General features: G+C 37.1%; 2 protein-coding genes across 3 annotated transcripts in view; one reads left to right on the top strand and one right to left on the bottom strand.

Moving 5' to 3' along the window:
• Window positions 1-15,113, bottom strand: part of UIMC1 (ubiquitin interaction motif containing 1) — an 88,331-nt gene extending 73,218 nt beyond the window's left edge. The window contains exons 1-2 of one of the 2 annotated variants that reach the window (XM_033096105.1): window positions 14,952-15,113; window positions 3,814-3,968 (exon numbers count right to left, since the gene is read on the bottom strand). In XM_033096105.1, coding sequence (XP_032951996.1) covers window positions 3,814-3,960 — 147 coding nt within the window. In that variant the 5' untranslated portion in view covers window positions 3,961-3,968; window positions 14,952-15,113. The remainder of the gene's footprint in view (window positions 1-3,813; window positions 3,969-14,951) is intronic. The other variant, XM_033096106.1, reaches the window with a different exon arrangement.
• A 3,268-nt stretch (window positions 15,114-18,381) lies between these two features.
• On the top strand, window positions 18,382-19,066 carry LOC117016827 (SAP domain-containing ribonucleoprotein-like). Its single transcript, XM_033096554.1, has one exon. It carries the CDS (start codon window positions 18,382-18,384, stop codon window positions 19,015-19,017), a length of 636 nt encoding a protein of 211 aa, XP_032952445.1. The 3' UTR covers window positions 19,018-19,066.
• Window positions 19,067-19,878: the final 812 nt, after the last annotated feature.

The raw sequence follows: 19,878 nt of genomic DNA, 5'->3' as shown, positions 1-19,878 counted from the left end.
GGCCTTCTTTTGAATTAATCAAGTATTATTTTACAATCCCATTTAATCTACCTTTTTGACAAGCTAGCTATAACTGTTATTTTAGCGATTTAGGGGTTTTAGTATGCACATTTAGCCCATCACAGTCTACTATCAAGTGATGTCATACTATTTCATGTATAAGCATCTTATGATAGTTTACTTTAATTAATACTCCCTGAACTTTATTAGTCATGCATTTTACTTGTACATGTATTGTAAACCCCATAATACATTATTATTTTGTTTAAATAGGCAGTTTTTCTTTTGAAGATAAACAATCTTATATTTTTATCGTGTAGTTTTCATTTTTGGTGTTCTTCATTCCTTATGTAACTCCATATTACATCTTGTATCATGTTTGTTTTGGTCTGATTGGGCTGCCATAACAAAATACCGTAGATTAGGTGGCTTTAACAACAGAAATTTATTTTCTCATAGTTCTGGAGACTGGAAGTCCAAGATCAAGGTGCCAGCAGGGTCAATGTTTGGTGAGGATTCTCTCTGAAGGTTGTAGAGGGCTACCTTCTCACTGTGTACTCATATGCTCCCCCCACCTTTCTGGTATATCTTCCTATAGGGGCATTGATCCCATCACGAAGGCACACCATCATGACCTCATCTAACCATAATTACCCTCACAGGAGACAACTCTAAACACCATCACGTTGGAGGTTAGTGCTTCAACATACAAATATTTTGAGGGGGAAATAATCCAGTCCACAGCAGTGTTCCTGCTGCCTAAAGGACTTTAACATTTCTTATGAGTGAGTCTGCTGGTGATGAATTCTTTCTGCATTAGTGTATCCGAAAAGTCTTATTTCATCCTTTTATTTCAATAAAATTTTTGGTTTGGAATAATTAGATTTATAAAAATGTTGGGATGATAATCCAGAGATTTCCTTATACCGTTCCTCACATTCTCCTTAATGGAATACATCATGACCAAGTAGGATTTCCTCCAGAAATGCAAAGATGTTCCAGCATTAGACAATGTATTAATGACATAAAATATTAACTAATTAAAGAAGAAAAACTATACCATCGTCATCTTGCTAAGTAATGAAAAGGTATTTGATTAAACATCCCTTCCTAAAAATACTAATAGTAAATTAGCAATTAAAGGGTATTTCTGTAAAGGATAGAAATATGAAAAAAATAGGTAAACATCAGAATACTTCTACAGTTAAATTTAAAATCAAGACAAATTGTACCCTGTCACTAATATCAACATTACTCTGGAGGCTATATAGTCAATGTAATGAAACAAAAAAATGAGGTAAGGAAGAGAGAAACTGATCATTATTAGCAGACACAAGTATCTACCTAAAAAACCCAAAATAATCAACTGACCAATTATTTCAAAAATATGTGATACATCAATGAAACAAAATAAAAAATCCAAAAACAAACCCATTTATAGACAAGATTTTAGTTTACAATTTCAAATTGTAAATCTTTGGATAAAGGATAGATTATAGAAAAACACTGGTAGAAAGGTCTATCCACTGAGTCTCAAGTTTTTCAGTATAGATATACACTGTTTAGAGATACAAATAAATGTGATAGAATCATAAAGAAAAGCATAGAAAGATAAAACAAATACAGCGGTTACCTTTAGATGAATGGAAAGGAACACAATTGGAGAGGATCATGCTAAGTCAAGAAGGCTTCTAAGGTGGTAAACACAGGTGTTCAGGTTATTTTATAAAACTATGCATTTACATTTTATGCACTCCTTTATGTTTGACATATTTGACAATTTAAAAAATTTTAATGAAATGATCTGTATGTGCTGTTATAGAAAGATCTCCAAGAAGTATTAAGAGAAAAAGCAAAATAGTATGTGTAGCATGATTCCTTTCCTGTAAAAGTTTTTATTGATGGTATATGCATAAAGATTTTTTCCTCTAGAAGAATACAGAAGAAATTATTACCTTTCATTAAATGTACAATAATTAAGGTATACATATTCATTTTATACCTTTCTCTGCTGTTTTGTTTTCAAATAGTTTTGAATTGTTTTTATTCTGATTTTATTTTGAACTGATTTTTAACATGCATGTAACTTTTTAACATATCTGTATGTGTATAACTATTTTATTTTTGTTAATATTAAGATGGGTTATCCAAGTGGTAGAATTGATGGATTGCTTGTTTTCTTCTTTACATTTTTACACCTTTAAATAAAAAAAAAGTATTTAGTCAAAATCCTAGTTAAAAACTGGACTATAAGGAATTTAAAAAAAATAAAAATACCCAGTAGAGATTTGGGAAAAAAATCTCAATTTTGCTGATTATTAAAAATATACAATGTTTTATCAAATTGAGAAAAATTTTAAAAAGTGATAATAATCTTGGCAAAAAGGACAAGGAGTGCACTGCTGTTAAGAATTCAAATGAAAAAAAAAAGAAGAAAAAAGAAAAATAGTAAAAATAAAAAAAGGAAAGAAAAAAACAACAAGAATATAAATGAGACTATATAGTGACGGCTCCGATAGAGTATACCATATAAACTGATCTCATGGAGTCAGATTTTTAAGTAATCAAATATCAAGATCTAAAATCTGAACTTTTACAAGAAAATTAGAGTAAGCTAAGTGAAATGTACAGAGACAAAACTGAAGGCAGAGAAGCAAGTTCACAGTCTACTGCAAGAACTGAAATAACAGATGATTAAGGAGAGAAGTGGAAATGAAAGAAGAAGGGCAGATCTGTGTACTGTCATTTAAGAGGTAAAAACTAAAAGCTTCTGGTGAATGATTAGGTATAAAAGATGAGAAAGAGGAAAGTTAAAGATAATTCTGAGCTTTACAACTTGAGGCAAATGAGTAATTCTACCATCAAATGTGATAAAAGATAAAGAAGAAAGAGAAGTTGGAAGAAAAAACAGTGACTTAGTTCACCGCCTTATTGTATGTGATCTACAGGAAGGTGGAAACCTCCAATAAACAAATGGAATAGGAAATAAAAGAGAGACATTAAGATCTAGAGAGCACTGTCAAATACAGCTTTCTACAATCAACAGATGAATGGGTAAAGAAGAGGTGGTATACATACAATGGAATATTAATCAGTAATTAAAAAAGAATGAAATCTTGCCATTTGCAACAACATAGATGGACCTAGAGGGTATTGTGCTGAGTGAAGTAAGTCAGAGAAAGACAAATACCATATCATTTCACTCATATGTGTAATCTAAAAATAAATAAACAAAACAGACCCATAGATATAGAGAACATTCTGATGTTTGCCAAAGGGGAGGAAGGTAGAGGGATGGGAATAAAAAAGATTTCTAAAATAAGAGAAATATTCTATAGCTGTACTGTCTAATACAGCAGACTCTGGAGTCATGTGGCTTTGATCACTTGAAATGTGACTAGTGCAACAGAGGAACTCATTTTCACTTTTACTGAACTTTAATTTAAATTTAAATAGCTATAGGTAGCTAGTTACTACCACATTAGATAGAATATATCCAGTGACTTAGAGACCATTTACATTCCATTTCTCTCACTTCCCAGACATACAACAATTAAGGTTTACATTTGATGTATTCAAATAGCTATAAAATATCATCTTGGCTTAATATATTACAAAAATAAGGATCTATGATCTATCCTCAGCCAAACAGTATGATTAAGTAATTCTTAATTCCATTTGCAAATCAAAATGAAGCTGAGTAAAAACTGCATCGTCTGGCAAGCTGGCATTAAGGTTTAGTGGCAAAACAAACCAGTCTTGGATTAGAAGGCCTAGTTTGAGACCTAGAACTCCACTCTACAGAATACTGACCTCTCCATCGCTATCGGATATCACAATGAATGCATCTTCAAGTTTACGCTTCCTCTTCACATTGATAGGACCCGTAGTTTCTGTATCTTTCTTCTCCAGGTTCTGAGCTTCAGAGGCTTCTTTGATTTTTTTCTTTCTCCGTGGCATCCTTTTAACTGAAATACAAAGACAAATAATTTACTCAAAGTATAAGTTTTCTATATGCTATTTGTAATTTAGTCATATAAAAGAAAAAGATAACCATCTAACAGAAGCAAAGCTGGATTTCTGAATTTTTCCACTACTCATTAAAATGTACCTATTTTTCTATAGAGAAAATATATAAAAAATTTATATAATTTGCTATAGAGGAAAATATATAAATCTCATCTCTTTAGTAAAATTTCAGTAGGAATAATAACTTATCCTAGTTCCTTAAACATTAACTTAGATAATTTTTATTTATTTATTTATTTTTAAAAAGATTTTATTGGGGAAGGGGAACAGGACTTTATTGGGGAACAGTGTGTATTTCCAGGGCTTTTTCCAAGTCAAGCTATTGTCCTTTCAATTTTAGTTGTGGAGGGTGCGGCTCAGCTCCAGGTCCAGTTGCTGTTGTTAGTTGCAGGGGGCGCAGCCCACCATCCCTTGCGGGAGTCGAGGAGTTGAACCGGCAACCTTGTGGTTGAGAGCCCACTGGCCCATGTGGGAATCGAACCGGCAGCCTTCTGCGTTAGGAGCACGGAGCTCCAACAGCCTGAGCCACCGGGCTGGCCCAGATAATTGTTTTTCTTGAGTACATATTATAATTTATCTAAAATATTTTTAAATACCAACTTCTCAACCTGATAAAGGACACCTCCAAAAAACCCACAGCTAATATCATACTTAAAGGTAAAAGATTGAATGCTTTCTCCTTAAGACAGGAACAATACAACAATGCCTTATTTCATCATTTCTCTGAACTTTAATTAATTTATACTGGAGATTCTAGGCAGGTCAGTTATTCAAGAAGAAATACAAGACATCCAAATTGGAAAGGAAGAAGTAGAACTACTATAATTTACATGATCTTGTATTTTTTAAAAAATTTAAGAAATCTACAAAAACTATTATAACTAATGAACAAGGTCAGCAATATTGCAGTATTCAAAGTCAATATACAAAAATCACTTGTATTGCTATCCACTAGCAATAAACAATTCAAAAATGGAATTTAAAAACTTCAATTTCTAATAACATCAAAAATAATAAAATGCTCAGGAATAAATTTAATAAAGGAAGTGCAAGATTTGCAACTGAAAACTTAAAAATAATGTTGAAAGAAATTAAAGATCTAAATAAATGCAAAGACATTCATTGTTCATGAATTGGAAGACTTGATATTGTTAAGACAGCAATATTCCCCAAATTGCTCTACAGATGCAACATAATCCCTAATAAAATCTCTTACTGAATTTATTGTGGAAATAGACAAGCTGATCCTAAAATTCACAAGGAAACACAAGGGTCCAAAACAGCCAATGTGGCACTGGCACAAATATAGAGACGTAAAGATCAATGGAACAAAACAGAGTCCAGGAAACACCCACATTGTCGATTTTCAACAAGGGTGCCAAGATAATTCACTGGGGAAAGTACAGTCTTTTCAACAAATGTAGAGGGCTTCTACCTCACATATACAAAAAGTTGCAAAAAATGGATCAAAGACCTAAATGTAAGATTTAGGTAAAATTCTTAAGTCAAATATCGTCATAAATCTTTGTGATCTTCAATAGACAATGGTTTGTTACATGAGACATGAAAAGCCTAAGTAACAAAAATAATAGATAAATTGGGCTTCATCTAAATTAAAAACCTTTGTGCTTCAAACCATAATATCAAGAAAGTGAAACAAAAAAAATAGAAAAAAGTATTTGAAAATCATCTATGCAATAAAATAATCGTACCCAGGATACAAAAAGAACACTTGCAATTCAATAGTAAAAAGGCAAATAAACCAATTTAAAAATGGGTAAAGAAGTTGAATAGATATTTCTCCAGAAACACAAAGGACTAGTAAGCACATCAAAAGATGTTCAATGTCATTAGTCATTAGGGAAATACAAAGTGCACTATGTAATGGTGATTTAAGAAAATGGAAAATAACAACTATTGATGAAGATATGGAGAAACTGGAATCCAAGTACACTGCTGATGGGAATATTAAATGGTACAGCTGCTGTGGGGTTAAAAAAAAAAAAGGCATAAAGTAGTGATAAATACTACAGCATGAATGAACTCTGAGAACATGTTAAGTGAATGAACCAATCACAAAAGCCCAAACACTGCATGATGCCATCTACATGAAATATCTACAACCGGCAAATCTGTAGAGACAGAAAGCAGATTACTATTACTGGGGGGCTGGCAGAGAGGGAAATGTGCAGTGACTGCTTAATGGCTACAGGGCTTTGCGGGGGATGATGAAAATGTTCTGGAATTAGAAAGTGGTAATACTTGCACATTCTCAATGTACTAAAAGCCACTAAACAGTACATATTAAAATGATTAACATGTTGGGTTTGTTTTTTTTAAATGTTGGGTCTTATGTTACATGAATTTTACCTAAATTTAAAGAAAAAAATGATGATTTTATTTTATAACCAAAGCAGAGAATCACTGGCTTAGTCACTGATTTAAATAAAGCAACTGTAACTGTCTTACAAACTTCTCAAATAGCTTTAGACAGTTGCTACACCTGTTTATCAAAAAGAATCTGTGTAATCCTAGTATTCTGGGAGGACAGTAATATACCCAGATGCTTCCATTCCAGTCATTCCAAAATCACTTCCTATCATAACAGAAACATAAACACAAATTTATTTTCTATTCTTAATGCATATTTTTAAATAACTTAAGTCTTAAAGAAATCACACAGAAAAGATCAAAAATTTAAACTAGATATAAATTTTTAATTCTGTACTTAGAGTAACAAGAGAACTAGAGAAATACATATATTAATAGTATATATGAAAAAGGGTTAGCGATCTAGTATATAAACAGTACGTACATACAAATTGATAACTAGACACGAATTGTCAATTTGCAGGGAAAAAATCACATTAAATACAAATATATAGAAGCATTTAACTTACCAAGTTATCATGAGACAAATAGGATGATATATTTTTAATTCCCAAATTAAAACAATATTAATGGTAATTCATAATAGGGGGCAGTTCTCTAAAGACCAAACTATAACAGAAATGGAAAAAAAAAAAAAAAACAAACACAACACAAAACTTTGTACAAATGGTGCCATATTTCTAAATGACTAAAGTCTCAAGTTTTAACCACTCACCTTACCCCACCTTCTTAGATGTAGGTCTGCTACTGTCATAATGAAAATCACCCAAAGAAAAGAAAACAAATCTCTTTGGGAACCAAGAGAAACAGCAAAGTTACCTGAGGGAAAAGTATATGGAATCTGGCAAATTAAAGATAAACAGATTTTAGATTAATACTTAGAGAACTGCAGGCTAAGCAGTTTTGTTTTTGATTGTTTTTTAATTTTTATTGGGTAACAGTGCATTTTTTCCAGGACCCATCAGCTCCAAGTCAGGTCCTTCAACCTAGTTGTGAAGGGTGCAACTCAGCTCCAAGTCCAGTAGCCATTTTCAATCTAGTTGGGGGCGGGGGGCCAGGGGACACAGCCCACCATCCCATGCAGGAATCGAACCAGCAACCCTGTTGCTAAGAGTTCGCGCTCTAACCAACTGAGCCATCCAGCCACCCAGTGGCAGCTCGTTGTCTTCAATCTAGTTGTGGAGGGGACAGCCACTGGCTCACGTGGGAATCGAACCAGCAACCCTGTTGCTAAGAGCTTGTGCTCTAATCAACTGAGCCATCCAGCCACCCAGGTTAAACATTCTTAACCTGTCAATCCACAAGCTTTAAAGGATCTATGGATAGACCTCAAAGGAGTCACCACTCCTTGAAATTTTGTGCAAAATTATCTTGTTTCTGTATATTCTTTGGGGGAAAATTTTATAGGCTTCATCTAATTCTCAAAGGGGCTCAAGACACAAAATAATTCAGAACTACCAACAATCTAGCTAAACCCCTTCATTTTCAGAAGCAATCCAGAGGTTTAAATGGACACAAGTCTCCCAGTGTTTTTTATTTAATAAGCATATTTACTTTGTATTACCCAAGTTCTTTGACTATTTAATCTTGTATACATTTTTAAATTTTTTGTGTGTATGCTTTCTAATATACATAAGTATATTAGTACACATACATAATTTACAAATACACATATATTATGGATTGTGCTACAAAAGTTATCAGCAGGGATACAAAATTTTTAAAAGGTAAGAAAATCTTTGCGACCTTGAGTAAGTAAAGATTTTCAGGATACAAAAAGAACCAACCATGGAATTTTTTAAAATACATAAATGGACTTCACTAAAATTTAAAACTTGTTCTTCAAAAGACACCATTAAGAAAACAAAAAGACAAGCCACAGGAGAAAATATTTGTTGGTGAAATGAAAGGTGAGAAGCACATGGATTTGATGCCAAGATCTCTGATGATTTTAACGGGAGAACAGATTCAGATTATATAACATATATAATCTGAAAACCCACAGTTAATATCATACTTAATGGTGAAAGACTGAAAGCTTTCCGCTTAGATCAGGTACAAGACAAGGATGTCTACTCTCTCCTCTTCTGTTCAACATGGTACGGGAGGTTCTAGCGAGGGTAACTAGGCAAGAAAAAGAAAAGACACCCAACTTGGAAAGGAAGAAGTAAAACTGTCTCTATTCTTAGATGCAAAGATCTTTTATATAAGAAATTCTAAGGAATCCTCTAAAAACTATTAGAAGAAACAAGTTTGGACCGGCCCGGTGGCTCAGGTGGTTGGAGTGCCATGCTCATTGCGCTGAAGGCCGCCGGTTCAATTCCCACATGGGCCGGTGAGCTACGGCCTCTGCAGCTAAAATTGTGAACAACAGCTCTCCCTGGAGCTGGGCTGCCATGAGCAGCCGGAGGTGGCCGTGGGCTGCCGTGTGCTGCTGTGTGCTGCCATGAGTGGCCAGCAACCAGCGTGAGTGGCCGGCAGCCGGCGTGAGCTGCCATGAACAGATGTGAGCAGCCGACCGACGACTGGCAACTGACTGCCACAGACGGGGGAGCGCAAGGCTCATAATATCAGCATGGGCCAGGGAGCTGTGTCCTACACAACTAGACTGAGAAAAACAACAGCTTGAACTGGAGTGGGGGTGAGGGGAGGCAGAAGAAAGGGGGTAAAAAAAAAAAGCAAGTTCAGTAAGGTTGCAGAATACAAAGATAAATAAACAAAATAAAGTGTATTTCTATATTTGCAATGAACAATCTGAAAATTAAGAAAATTTCATTTATAACAGCATCATAAGGAATAAAATACTTAGGCATAACTTTAACAAAAGACATGCAAAATTTATATTCTGAAAACTATAAAACATTTTGAAAGAAATTAAAGATGATCTAAATAAGTGCAAAGATATCCAATGTTCAAGGATCAGAAGACTTAATATTAAGACATCAATACTCCTCAAATGGACATACAGATTCAATGCAATCCCTAATGAAATACTAGTTGGTTTTGTGTGGAAATTGACAAGCTGATCCTCAAGTTCACATGGAAACGCAAGGTTCCCTAAATAATCCAAACAATCCTGAAAAAGAACAAAGTTGGACGACTCACACTTCCTGATTTCAATATGTACTTAAAATGCTACAGTAATTAAGACTGTGGCACTGGCATAAGAATGAACATATACATCAATGGAATAAAAATGAGAACCCAGAAATATATGCTCACATTTACAGTCAACTGATTTTCAACAAGGGTGCCAAGACCATTGAACAAGAAAAGAAAAAGATTGAAATACTGTCATGTGGGACAAAATGGATGGATCTTGAGATCATTATGCTAAGTGAAATAAGACAAAAAGTCGAAAACCATATGACTTCACTCATATTTGAGACATAAAACTGAAAGCAACAAAGAAACAAGACAAACAAAAATTCATAGACACAGAGAATAGTTTAGTGGTTACAAAGAGTAAGGGGGGAGGGGAGATAGTAGAAGAGGGTAAAGGGGATCAAATATATGGTGATAGAAAGAGAACTGACTCTGGGTGGTAAGCACACGATGTGATAAACAGATGATGTATTACAGAAATGTACACTTGAAACCTATGTAATTTTACTAACCACTGTCATCCCAATAAATTTAATTTTAAAATAAAATAGGAAAAGAATAATCTTTTTCAACATATGGTGCAGGGGAAACTGCAGAGTCAGATGCAAAAGAATAAAATTGGACCTCTACCTCACATCATAGAAAAATTAACTCAAAATGGATCAAAGACTCAAGTGTAAGAGCTAGAATTACACAACTCACAGAAGAAAACATCGGCATAAATCTGTATGAGTTTGAATTAAGTAATGGTGTCTTAGATATAACATCAAAAGCACAAGCAGAGAAAAGAAAAACTAGATGAACTAGATATCATCAAAAATTAAGAACATTTGTGTTTCAAAGGGCACTATCAAGAAAGTGAAAGGAGCTTTTCGGCTATTGGCTAAGAGGAGGCCAAGGAGCAACTTTCTTCCATCCTATTCGGGAATCCAGTTTCCTCTGACACCAGCCACCTCCACCAGGTCGCCAAAGTTCAAAGTTCAACCCCAAAGAGATCAAAATCGTATACCTGAGATGCACCTGTGGGGAAGTCAGTGCTACATCTGCTCTGGCCCCCAAGATCGGCCCCCTGCGTCTGTCTCCAAAAAAAGTTGGTTGATGACATTGCTAAAACAACCAGCTGACTGGAAGGGTCTGAGGATTACAGTGAAACTGACCATGCAGAACAGAAAGGCCCAGATTGAGGTGGATCTGCCTCTGCCCTGATCATCAAAGCCCTCAAAGAACCGAGACAGAAAGAAGCAAAAAAACATTAAGCACAGTGGAAATATCACTTTTGATGAGATTGTCAACATTGCCCAACAGATGCAGCACTGATCTTTAGCTAGAGAACTCTCTGGAACCATTAAATAGATCTTGGGAACTGCCCAGCCTGTGGCTTCAATGTTGATGGCTGCCACCCTCATGACATCAACAGTGGTGCAGTGGGATGCCCAGCTAGTTAAGAACTACAAAGGAAAATATTTCAATTAAAGATCATTTGACAATCAGTGGGGGGGGGACGTGATAGTCCACGGAATTGGAAAAACTTTTTGCAAATCACATCTGATAAGGGACTTGCACCTAGAATATATTTAAAAAATAATAATAATAACTCTTACAACTCAAAAATAAAAAGGCAAATAACCCAATAAAAATTAGCCAAAGGATCTAAGTATACATTTCTACAAAATTTACAAATAGCGAATAAGTACATGAAAAGATGCTCTATATTAGCCATCAAGGAAATGCAAATCAAGAGCGCAATGAGATACCACTTTACACCCACCAGAACAGCTATAACCAAAAAGACACATAATAAGTGCAGGCAAGAATGTGGAGAAATTGAACCCTCATATAGGTCTGACAACTAAGTTCTAGAACTCATCCTAGAAAAAGTGCCACATACTCGTATGCCGCTGGTTGGTGAATATGTAAAATAACGAAGCCTCTGGAAAACAGTCTAGCAGTTCCTCAAAAATGCTAAAATTAGAATTACAACTCAGCAATTCCACTCCTAGGTAAATAGATAGCCAAAAGAAATTAAAACTTATGTCTACACAAAAACTTGTACACAATTTATGTAACAGCATTAGTCATGAGAGCCTTAAACTGGAAACCCAAATGTCCATCAACGGATGAAGGAATAAAATGTAACATATCCATACAACAGAATATTATTTGCAATAAAAAAGAATGAACTACTAGTACAAACAACATGGATTAAGTTTGAAAACATCATGCTAAGTGAAAGAAGCCAATCCTTAAAGATCATATATTATTGTATGGTTCTATTTATATGAAATATCCAGATTGGTAAATCTATAGACAGAAAGTAGAGCAGTGATTCCTTAGGGCTCAGTGGGATTGGGAACTGATGGCTTACGAGTGTGGCGTTTCTCTTTGGGGTGATGAAAATGTTCTAAAATTGAGTGTTATGATGGTTATACAACTCTGTGAAAATACTAAAATTCATTGAATTGTACACTTAAATGGGTGAATTGTATGGTATATTAATTATATCTCAATAAAGCTGTTTAAAAAAATTAACCTATGGTGACTAAGTCAGAACACTGGTTACCTGTGAAGGGTATTAACTGGGAAAGGGAACAAGGGAGCCTTCTAGGGTTCTGGAAATGTTCTAAATCTCGATTTGGGTGGTAGGTACATGGACGTACACATTAAGCAGTACAGTTAAGATTGGTTCACTTCTCTATATTAAATACCTTTAAACTGTATTAAATACAGGGTTTTAATGTTTAACAAATGTTTGTGAATGAATGGATATTTTAATTAATCCTCATAAAAACCTAAGAAGTAAATATAATTATTATGAGGAAACAGCTTCAGAAGTAACTTGCCCAGTCACAAAGCAGGTACTTCCTTCTGTCTCTCGTCTCCCAAATCTGACTCCAATACCCCATGGCTTAATCTTTATACCTCTTCTGACTAGAACTGCTCCCTGATGTATGGTATGCACACATAAACATTTGCTGAATTAATAGCATAAGGTATATATTAAAATTATTAAATACTATATAAAGGGACAGAAGGACAAAATTATTATAGACTGAAGAAGGCTATCTGGAGGATCTTTGACTCTAATAGAACAGCATGAGCAGGACTTGGAGTGGGAGTTAGCACGGAGGAACACTGGAGGGCTCATACTGCCCGAGGAAAATACCTTATATGGAATAGTTTCCATCTTAATTAATGTTTTCTATACCTTAGAGTCATTTAAACCAATATGCTCAAATCTGATAGTAAGGGTAGCTACACCCATACAAATATATGTATGTAATTTATTAAAGTTGTATATAAATAAATAAAAACCCTTCTCCCTAGCACAAAACCACCTGCAGATTCAAAGTAGGTTTTCAAAGAACCACAGCAGATAAAGGATCAATAAGAAGCATTAAGAAGAGGCGCCCCAGATACAGATTCCAAAATTCCAGTGCTTCATGAGAGTTAGCCAGTTTCCAAAGTATTCCTAAGAGTAAAAAAGCTCACTGCTCAGCCATTCAAACAAGCAAGCCAGCCTATAATTGAACTACTATTTAAATTGCTACTCTTCAAAATGAAGAACTCACTAAAATAACGGCTTATCTTCAATTACTTGAACTGAGACTATAGCGTCTATAAAGGAGGAGTAGAGTCTGGATGCCAACAGCCTCTTCATAATCATGACATTTAGGAATAAAATGTCTCTAAAAGAATGCACAAGCAGGAAAGGTGACCCAATACTTATTTCACTTTGATAGTGTCCTTTAAAATCTCCAATTTGGGATATTTGTCTTTTCCTTTCAGCACATCTATCATCTTAATCTATCTGAAGAACAATCACTGACAAGATAATTTAAAATCTTAACATTCTACCTACCAAACCTGTCAAAATTGCTTTGAAAGCTTGGGGGCACAGGGACCCTAACAACAATACTTTATAAATGATTGACTCTTACCCCTAAATAAGCCACTATTCAAGAAATTTGGGGGCAGCTGGTTGGCTCATAATACCAAGGTCCCAGATTGGATTCCCACATGGGCCAGTGAGCTGCGCCCTCCACAACTAGATTGAAAATAACGACTTGACCTGGAGCTGATGAGTCCTGGAAAAACACACATTTAAAAATTTATAAAGAAAAGAAATTTGGTACCAAGCTCTTTATCAACTGATCACATCAGCTTGATGTTTCTCTAATTTAAAAAAAGGTAAAGGTACACCAGCATCTACACACACCCCTGATGTTTTATTTCCCAGTTCATACTTAGCCTCAGTTTAGGACAAGCGTGTAAGTACAGAATCCAAACACTTTGAGTAATAACTAAATTATAGCTATTTATTGAGTCCTTGGACACTATTCTAGGTACCTCCCACACATTACAAAGAATATTCCTCCCAATAACTCTATGTGGTAGGTATTATTTTACACTATTTTTATGAACAATTTTTATCAATTTTTTTATACATTAGGAAAATTATTCAAAATCAAACAGTTGGTAAGAGGTTAAGCTGGTAAAAGACTATGTTGAGAATTGAAGTCCGATGTGTGATTCCAAAAACACATTCTTTCATTCAACTACAAAGCACTACCTCCTCCCTGACAGGAAAAACTAAAAACAGAAGCATAAAACTTCCATTTTTCCCTGGGTGTCACTCAGTATGACATAAGACTAAACACAGGAACCCTGGAGTCAAGCTGTCTTGATTCAAAACCAGCTCCACCACTAGCGAAATGTGTCTTTGATCATCTGTAAACTGAACAGCACTGTCCCGCACCTAGTCGTGAAAATTAAATACATGTGTACGTGTAAAACGCTTGAAACACTGTCTGTCGTCGTACAGAAGGGAGACGCACCAGCTCTGCCGTAGGGGAAAGTGGAAAATGACGATAAGGATTTCCAAGGAAAATCTTGTTTTCTGGCAAAATAACTAGTTAATGCAAGAATCGCTCCCCGACAAAACAGTAGCCCGGAGGCGGGAGGGGCGTGAGAAGGCAGCGACTAAGCGACCGTCGCCCTAACTCCCGAGAGGCAGCCGGACGGAGCCTCCTCCTGGGTTCCGCGGGAGCAGCCGCCTTCAACGAGCAGGAGGGGGCAGAGCCCTTCCGCGGAGAGCGGGAATTACAGGACGGGACGCCCAGGAGGATGAAGGCCGCACTCCCGGGGTGAGGGGCCGAGCCCGTCACCCGAGGGCGGAAGCCCACCGCGCATCCCGAAGGGCCCACCCCGGCGTCAGGAGGTGCCCACACGGCGTCCCGAGGGGCCACCCCTGCGTGGGGAGGCGCCCACCTGGGGTCCCGAAAGGCCCGACTCAGCGTCGAGAGGGCCCTATGCGCGCTTCAGGGGCGCCCCTGCGGGTGAGGAGCGGGCCGCGGGCCGCGGCCCCCGTGAGGAAGACCAGGTGGGCAGAGGGCTGGCTGGGATATGCGGAGGCGGCAGGTACTCACCAACGGGCCCGCGCCACTACGCGGAGCCCCTCCTCCGGGGCGCTGGGGGTCGCGAGCGCCCGCGGCACGTCGGGAGCTGGGAGCCGGCGGGTAAGCGAGCGAGCGCGCGCGAAGCTGGCCGCTACCAAGAGGCGACGCGCTCTACAGGCGTGCGCAGGCGCAGGCGTCCGGGAACGGAACCAACGCGCACCGCGGGGAGAAGCCACCGCCAGGACGTACCAACTGCGCGAGGCGGGGGAAGTGGATCCGATCTCCAACAGCAGCGTGGACCCATCCTGGTGCTCTCGCAGAGTGCCTGTTCGTGAGCACTTGGAGGGAAAGCAAACAGTAGTAGCACAAAGGCCCCCAAACAGTACAGTAAACTTTTCAAAGTCTTCTCTGCCACATCAAGCCTCCTCTGGCCCTTTCTTTGCATGTGTCTAGAGTTAACACTGAAATTATCTGTTTATATGAACACTTGAAAACTTTCTCTGTAAATGTTAGCCTGATCTTTTCAAGGGAGGGAGGGAATCTGAGAAACGGCAACTCGTAAGAGATCTCAGATGGAGTGTTAAATGAGAACAGTTACTTTGGGTGAAATTTAAAATGTGCATTTTATCACACAGCAATTTCATGTCTAGAAAAATACAGGAAGAAACTGCTACAGGTGTGCACAAGAAGACATATTCATGTTGAAGCCTGCTTCCTTTCAAAAAATATAAACCATGGAAATGTCCACTAAGACATGGATTAATAAATCGTGATATGTTCCTACAATAAAATATTACAACAAATAAAACTAATAAATGAGTCCTATAAGTAGCAACATTTGATAGCTCATGAGTTATTGAAATAGCAACATGCCAACAAATATGTACAGTGAAATGATATATGTAAATTTAAAATTACATAGAATGACACTATATACTGATTGTAGAAAATATATGTGTGTATGGAAAATGAACTAGATGGATAGATCAACACACACCGTGATAATGATATGATAATAGGCAGGAGACGGTAGAGGTGGAACCCAGAATGGATGGGGATAGGGCATAAACAGGACTTCAGATAGATCTCTCATGATTTCTTTAAAATAAAAAGAAGAAATCTAAAAATAATAAAATGTTAACAGTTGGGTAGTGGATCTATACATTATTCTCAGTACTTTTTTATAACATTTAATTCTGGAATGCCCTTTTCCTATCCCCCCAGGTCACCTACCTCCAAGTGATCCTCCAAAATCCAGCTCAGCCAATTTTTTCATCTGCCTCTTCTAACCCTAGTTCATTTCTCCTGCTTCTGGGACGTTTGATCACCCATGGAATACTGCAACTGTTTACTGTATATCTATCTCCTCTGTAATACTGTGGGCCTTCTGAAGACATGATCCATGTAACCCTAGCAAGTAGCAAAGAACCTGGGCAAAAGCAAACACCCAATACATGTTGATTGAATTGAATTGTGAAGTAGGGGAGATCAGAAAAAGTTTCAGTGCAGGGCCAAAAAGGTCCGTTTGGGGCATCCTACTTCAGAGAAGAATGGTGATGCAATTGTTGCTGGCAGCCATTTTGCAACACTGAGGAGAGCCAGCCTATGGAAGGCAGCCTCCAAGATGGCCCCCCATCATCCTGCCTCCTGGCAATCACACTCTGTGTAAGCCCCTCCCCTCCCTTGAAGGTGGGCTACTGACTAGACTTAATGACTCACTTTTTAAAAATATAATAAGGCATAGTGATGGGATGTCATTTCCAAAACTAGGTTATAAAAAGACTGTGGCTTCCTTCCTGGGCACTCTCACCCTCTGAATGTGCTCAATACGGGGGAATCCAAATGCCATGTCCTGAGGTAATCATGTGAAAAGACCCACATGTGGGAGAGGATTCCCCCCACCCACCTACCCATGGTGACAGCTTGATCACAACATCGTAAGAAACCGAGGTCAAAGGTACCTCCAGGTTAAGATATGCCAAAATTCCTAACCCACTGAAACTATGTTTATGTTTTAAGCCACTAATTTTGGGGGCAATTTGTTGCATAACAACAGAGAACTAATACACAGCTTAGAAAAGAAAAAACACAGAAAATCAGGTGAGAGCCCTGACACACACACACACACACACACACACACACACGCTCACAAGGTCTGAAGATTGTTTCCGAACTCATCCAGAAAAAGTGCTACATACCTCATTGCTGAATATCACTACAATCACCTTCGAAGTACTCCGTGTAGGAAGCTATACGCCGAGGCCAGCGCCTAGTCCATCCTTCAAAGCAATTTTGGAACTCTTTTTCTGGAATGGCCATCAGAGCTGTTGTCATATTACCCTTGAGGTCCTGAATGTCATCAAAATGTCTTCCTTTCAATATTTCCTTTATCTTCCGGTGAAGAAAGAATTCATTGGGGGCCAGATCAGGTGAGTAGGGAGGGTGTTCCAATACAGTTGCTTGTTTACTATCTAAACACTCCCTCACAGACAGTGTTGTGTGAGCTGATTCATTGTCGTGATGCAAGAGCCGTGAAGTGTTGGCGAAAAGTTCAGGTCATCAAACTTTTTCGTGCAGCCTTTTCAGCACTTCCAAATAGTAAACTTGGTTAACTGTTTGTCCAGTTGGTGCAAATTCATAATGAATAATCCCTCTGATATCAAAAAAGATTAGCAACATCGTTGCAACAAAGTTCACAAACTTAATTGTCAGACCTCGCGTGTGTGTGTGTGTGTGTGTGTGTGTTTGTATTATATATATATACACACACACACACACACACATATATATATATATATATATATATATATATATATGTATATATATAATCTGGAGACCATTCCACTTCTGGGCTTTCTGTGATGTGAGATAAATAAATATCCCTAATATTTATGTCACTATGAGTCATGTTTTCTGTTACTTGCAGTAGACAACATTCTAATTGATGTACCATATTTTGCTGTGCATAAAGCACTTCCATGTATAATGCGCTTTCGTATATAATGTGCACCCACATTGTTGGCCCAAACTTTCAGGGGGAAAAAATCTTTCATTTTAATATTTTAATTCAAATTTTTATTTGTTTATATTTAGGTGCTTGTTTTTTGTATTATAAAGGAATTTTAGCATTTATTTTTTAACATATTATGGTACAAGAGATTTTATGTACCAGTAACAAATTTACAATATTTACGCATCATAGAAGGCCAAGAACTCTGTCACTGCCAGTTCATTATAAGTTCAACCAAACCAATTATTGTATTCCAGGGTATTATTTTGCATGTGGATATTGTTATTGATTTCTAGAGTTACACTTTTAACTCAGAAGCATAAATAAAACAATTAAAAACATTTTTACAGATACAGAATTAGTACTACCCATGTATAATGCACATCCTTATTTTTCCCTCACAAATTTGGGCAAAAAAGTGAGCATTGACTGAAGTGTAGGGGTAACAAGATGGCGGCGGAGATGGTGGAGCTCCATAAGCTGAAGCTTGCTGAACTAAAGCAGGAATGTCTTGCTCGTGGTTTGGAGACCAAGGGAATAAAACAAGATCTCATCAACAGGCTCCAGGCATATCTTGAAGAGCATGCTGAAGAGGAGGCAAATGAAGAAGATGTACTGGGAGATGAAACAGAGGAAGAAGAACCAAAGCCCATAGAACTGCCTGTCAAAGAGGAAGAACCCCCTGAAAAAACTGTTGATGTGGCAGCAGAAAAGAAAGTGGTAAAAATTACATCTGAAATACCACAGACTGAGAGAATGCAGAAGAGAGCTGAACGATTCAATGTACCTGTGAGCTTGGAAAGTAAGAAAGCTGCCCAGGCAGCTAGATTTGGGATTTCTTCAGTTCCATCCAAAGGCCTATGGTTACCTGGCACCAAGCCTATGGTTAACCAGGACAAGCTAAAAGAAAGAGCTCAAAGATTTGGTTTGAATGTCTCTTCAATCTCCAGAAAGTCTGAAGATGACGAGAAGCTGAAAAAGAGGAAGGAGCGATTTGGAATTGTCACAAGTTCAGCTGGAACAGGAACCACAGAGGATACAGAGGCAAAGAAGAAGAAAAGAGCAGAGCGCTTTGGGATTGCCTGATGAGAAACTCTTGATGCTTTTCTGTTGTCCCGCGGTTTCCATCTCTGACTCTTCTTGGTCACATATATACCTAAATGCACAGTCATGAATGTGCCTAGGTCCTGCCTCGCAATGAGAGAGCATGTACCCCAGGTACATCTGTGAACTCCAGCAGTAATTTGACTTATTGCTGTTCCAACTTTAAGATTGTTGTTGTTGTGTTGGTTTTTTAATTATTATTTTGCTTGTTAATTTAAAAAAAAAAGTGAGCATTATACACGGCAAATATGGTAAATCTGAATGTCCATCAGGAAGGGAATGAAATACTACATAATACAGTATATTCATATAATAGAATAACACCATATAATTAAAAGAAATACACTAGATCTACATGTATCATCATAAATAAAACTCAAAAAATGATAATAACTTTAAAAAGAAAATTGCAGGATGATGCAAGTTCCATGAGAATAGGATTTTATTTTGCTGCATCCCTAGTAGTTAGAACAATACCTAGCACATAGTAGAGAATAATGAATGATATGTTCAGCCTGATTCCATTTGTGTGAACATGCATTCTTACACAAATAATATTGTAGTTTTAAGTTAAAAGATACATGTGAAAGTATTGTAATAGGCCTGGGAGTTAAAAGATACATGTGAAAGTATGGTCATAATAAGCAAAAAATAGATGATAGTTTTGGAAAGGTAGCCAAAACTGGGATCAAAGGGAATCTTAATATAGCCATAGTGTTTTGATTTTATTTTTAGAACTACTACTGTGTAATTAAAAATGAATAAACCATATATTGAGAAAGCAAATATCTTTCAGTGATTGCTGCCTCCCAGTTACCTAATGTTTCACTGCTGATCTCTTTC

Source organism: Rhinolophus ferrumequinum, chromosome 24, assembly GCF_004115265.2.
Source record: "Rhinolophus ferrumequinum isolate MPI-CBG mRhiFer1 chromosome 24, mRhiFer1_v1.p, whole genome shotgun sequence".
NCBI lineage: Eukaryota > Metazoa > Chordata > Mammalia > Chiroptera > Rhinolophidae > Rhinolophus > Rhinolophus ferrumequinum.
Note: the sequence above shows the minus strand (reverse complement) of the source record. Positions and strands in the feature narration are given on the sequence as shown.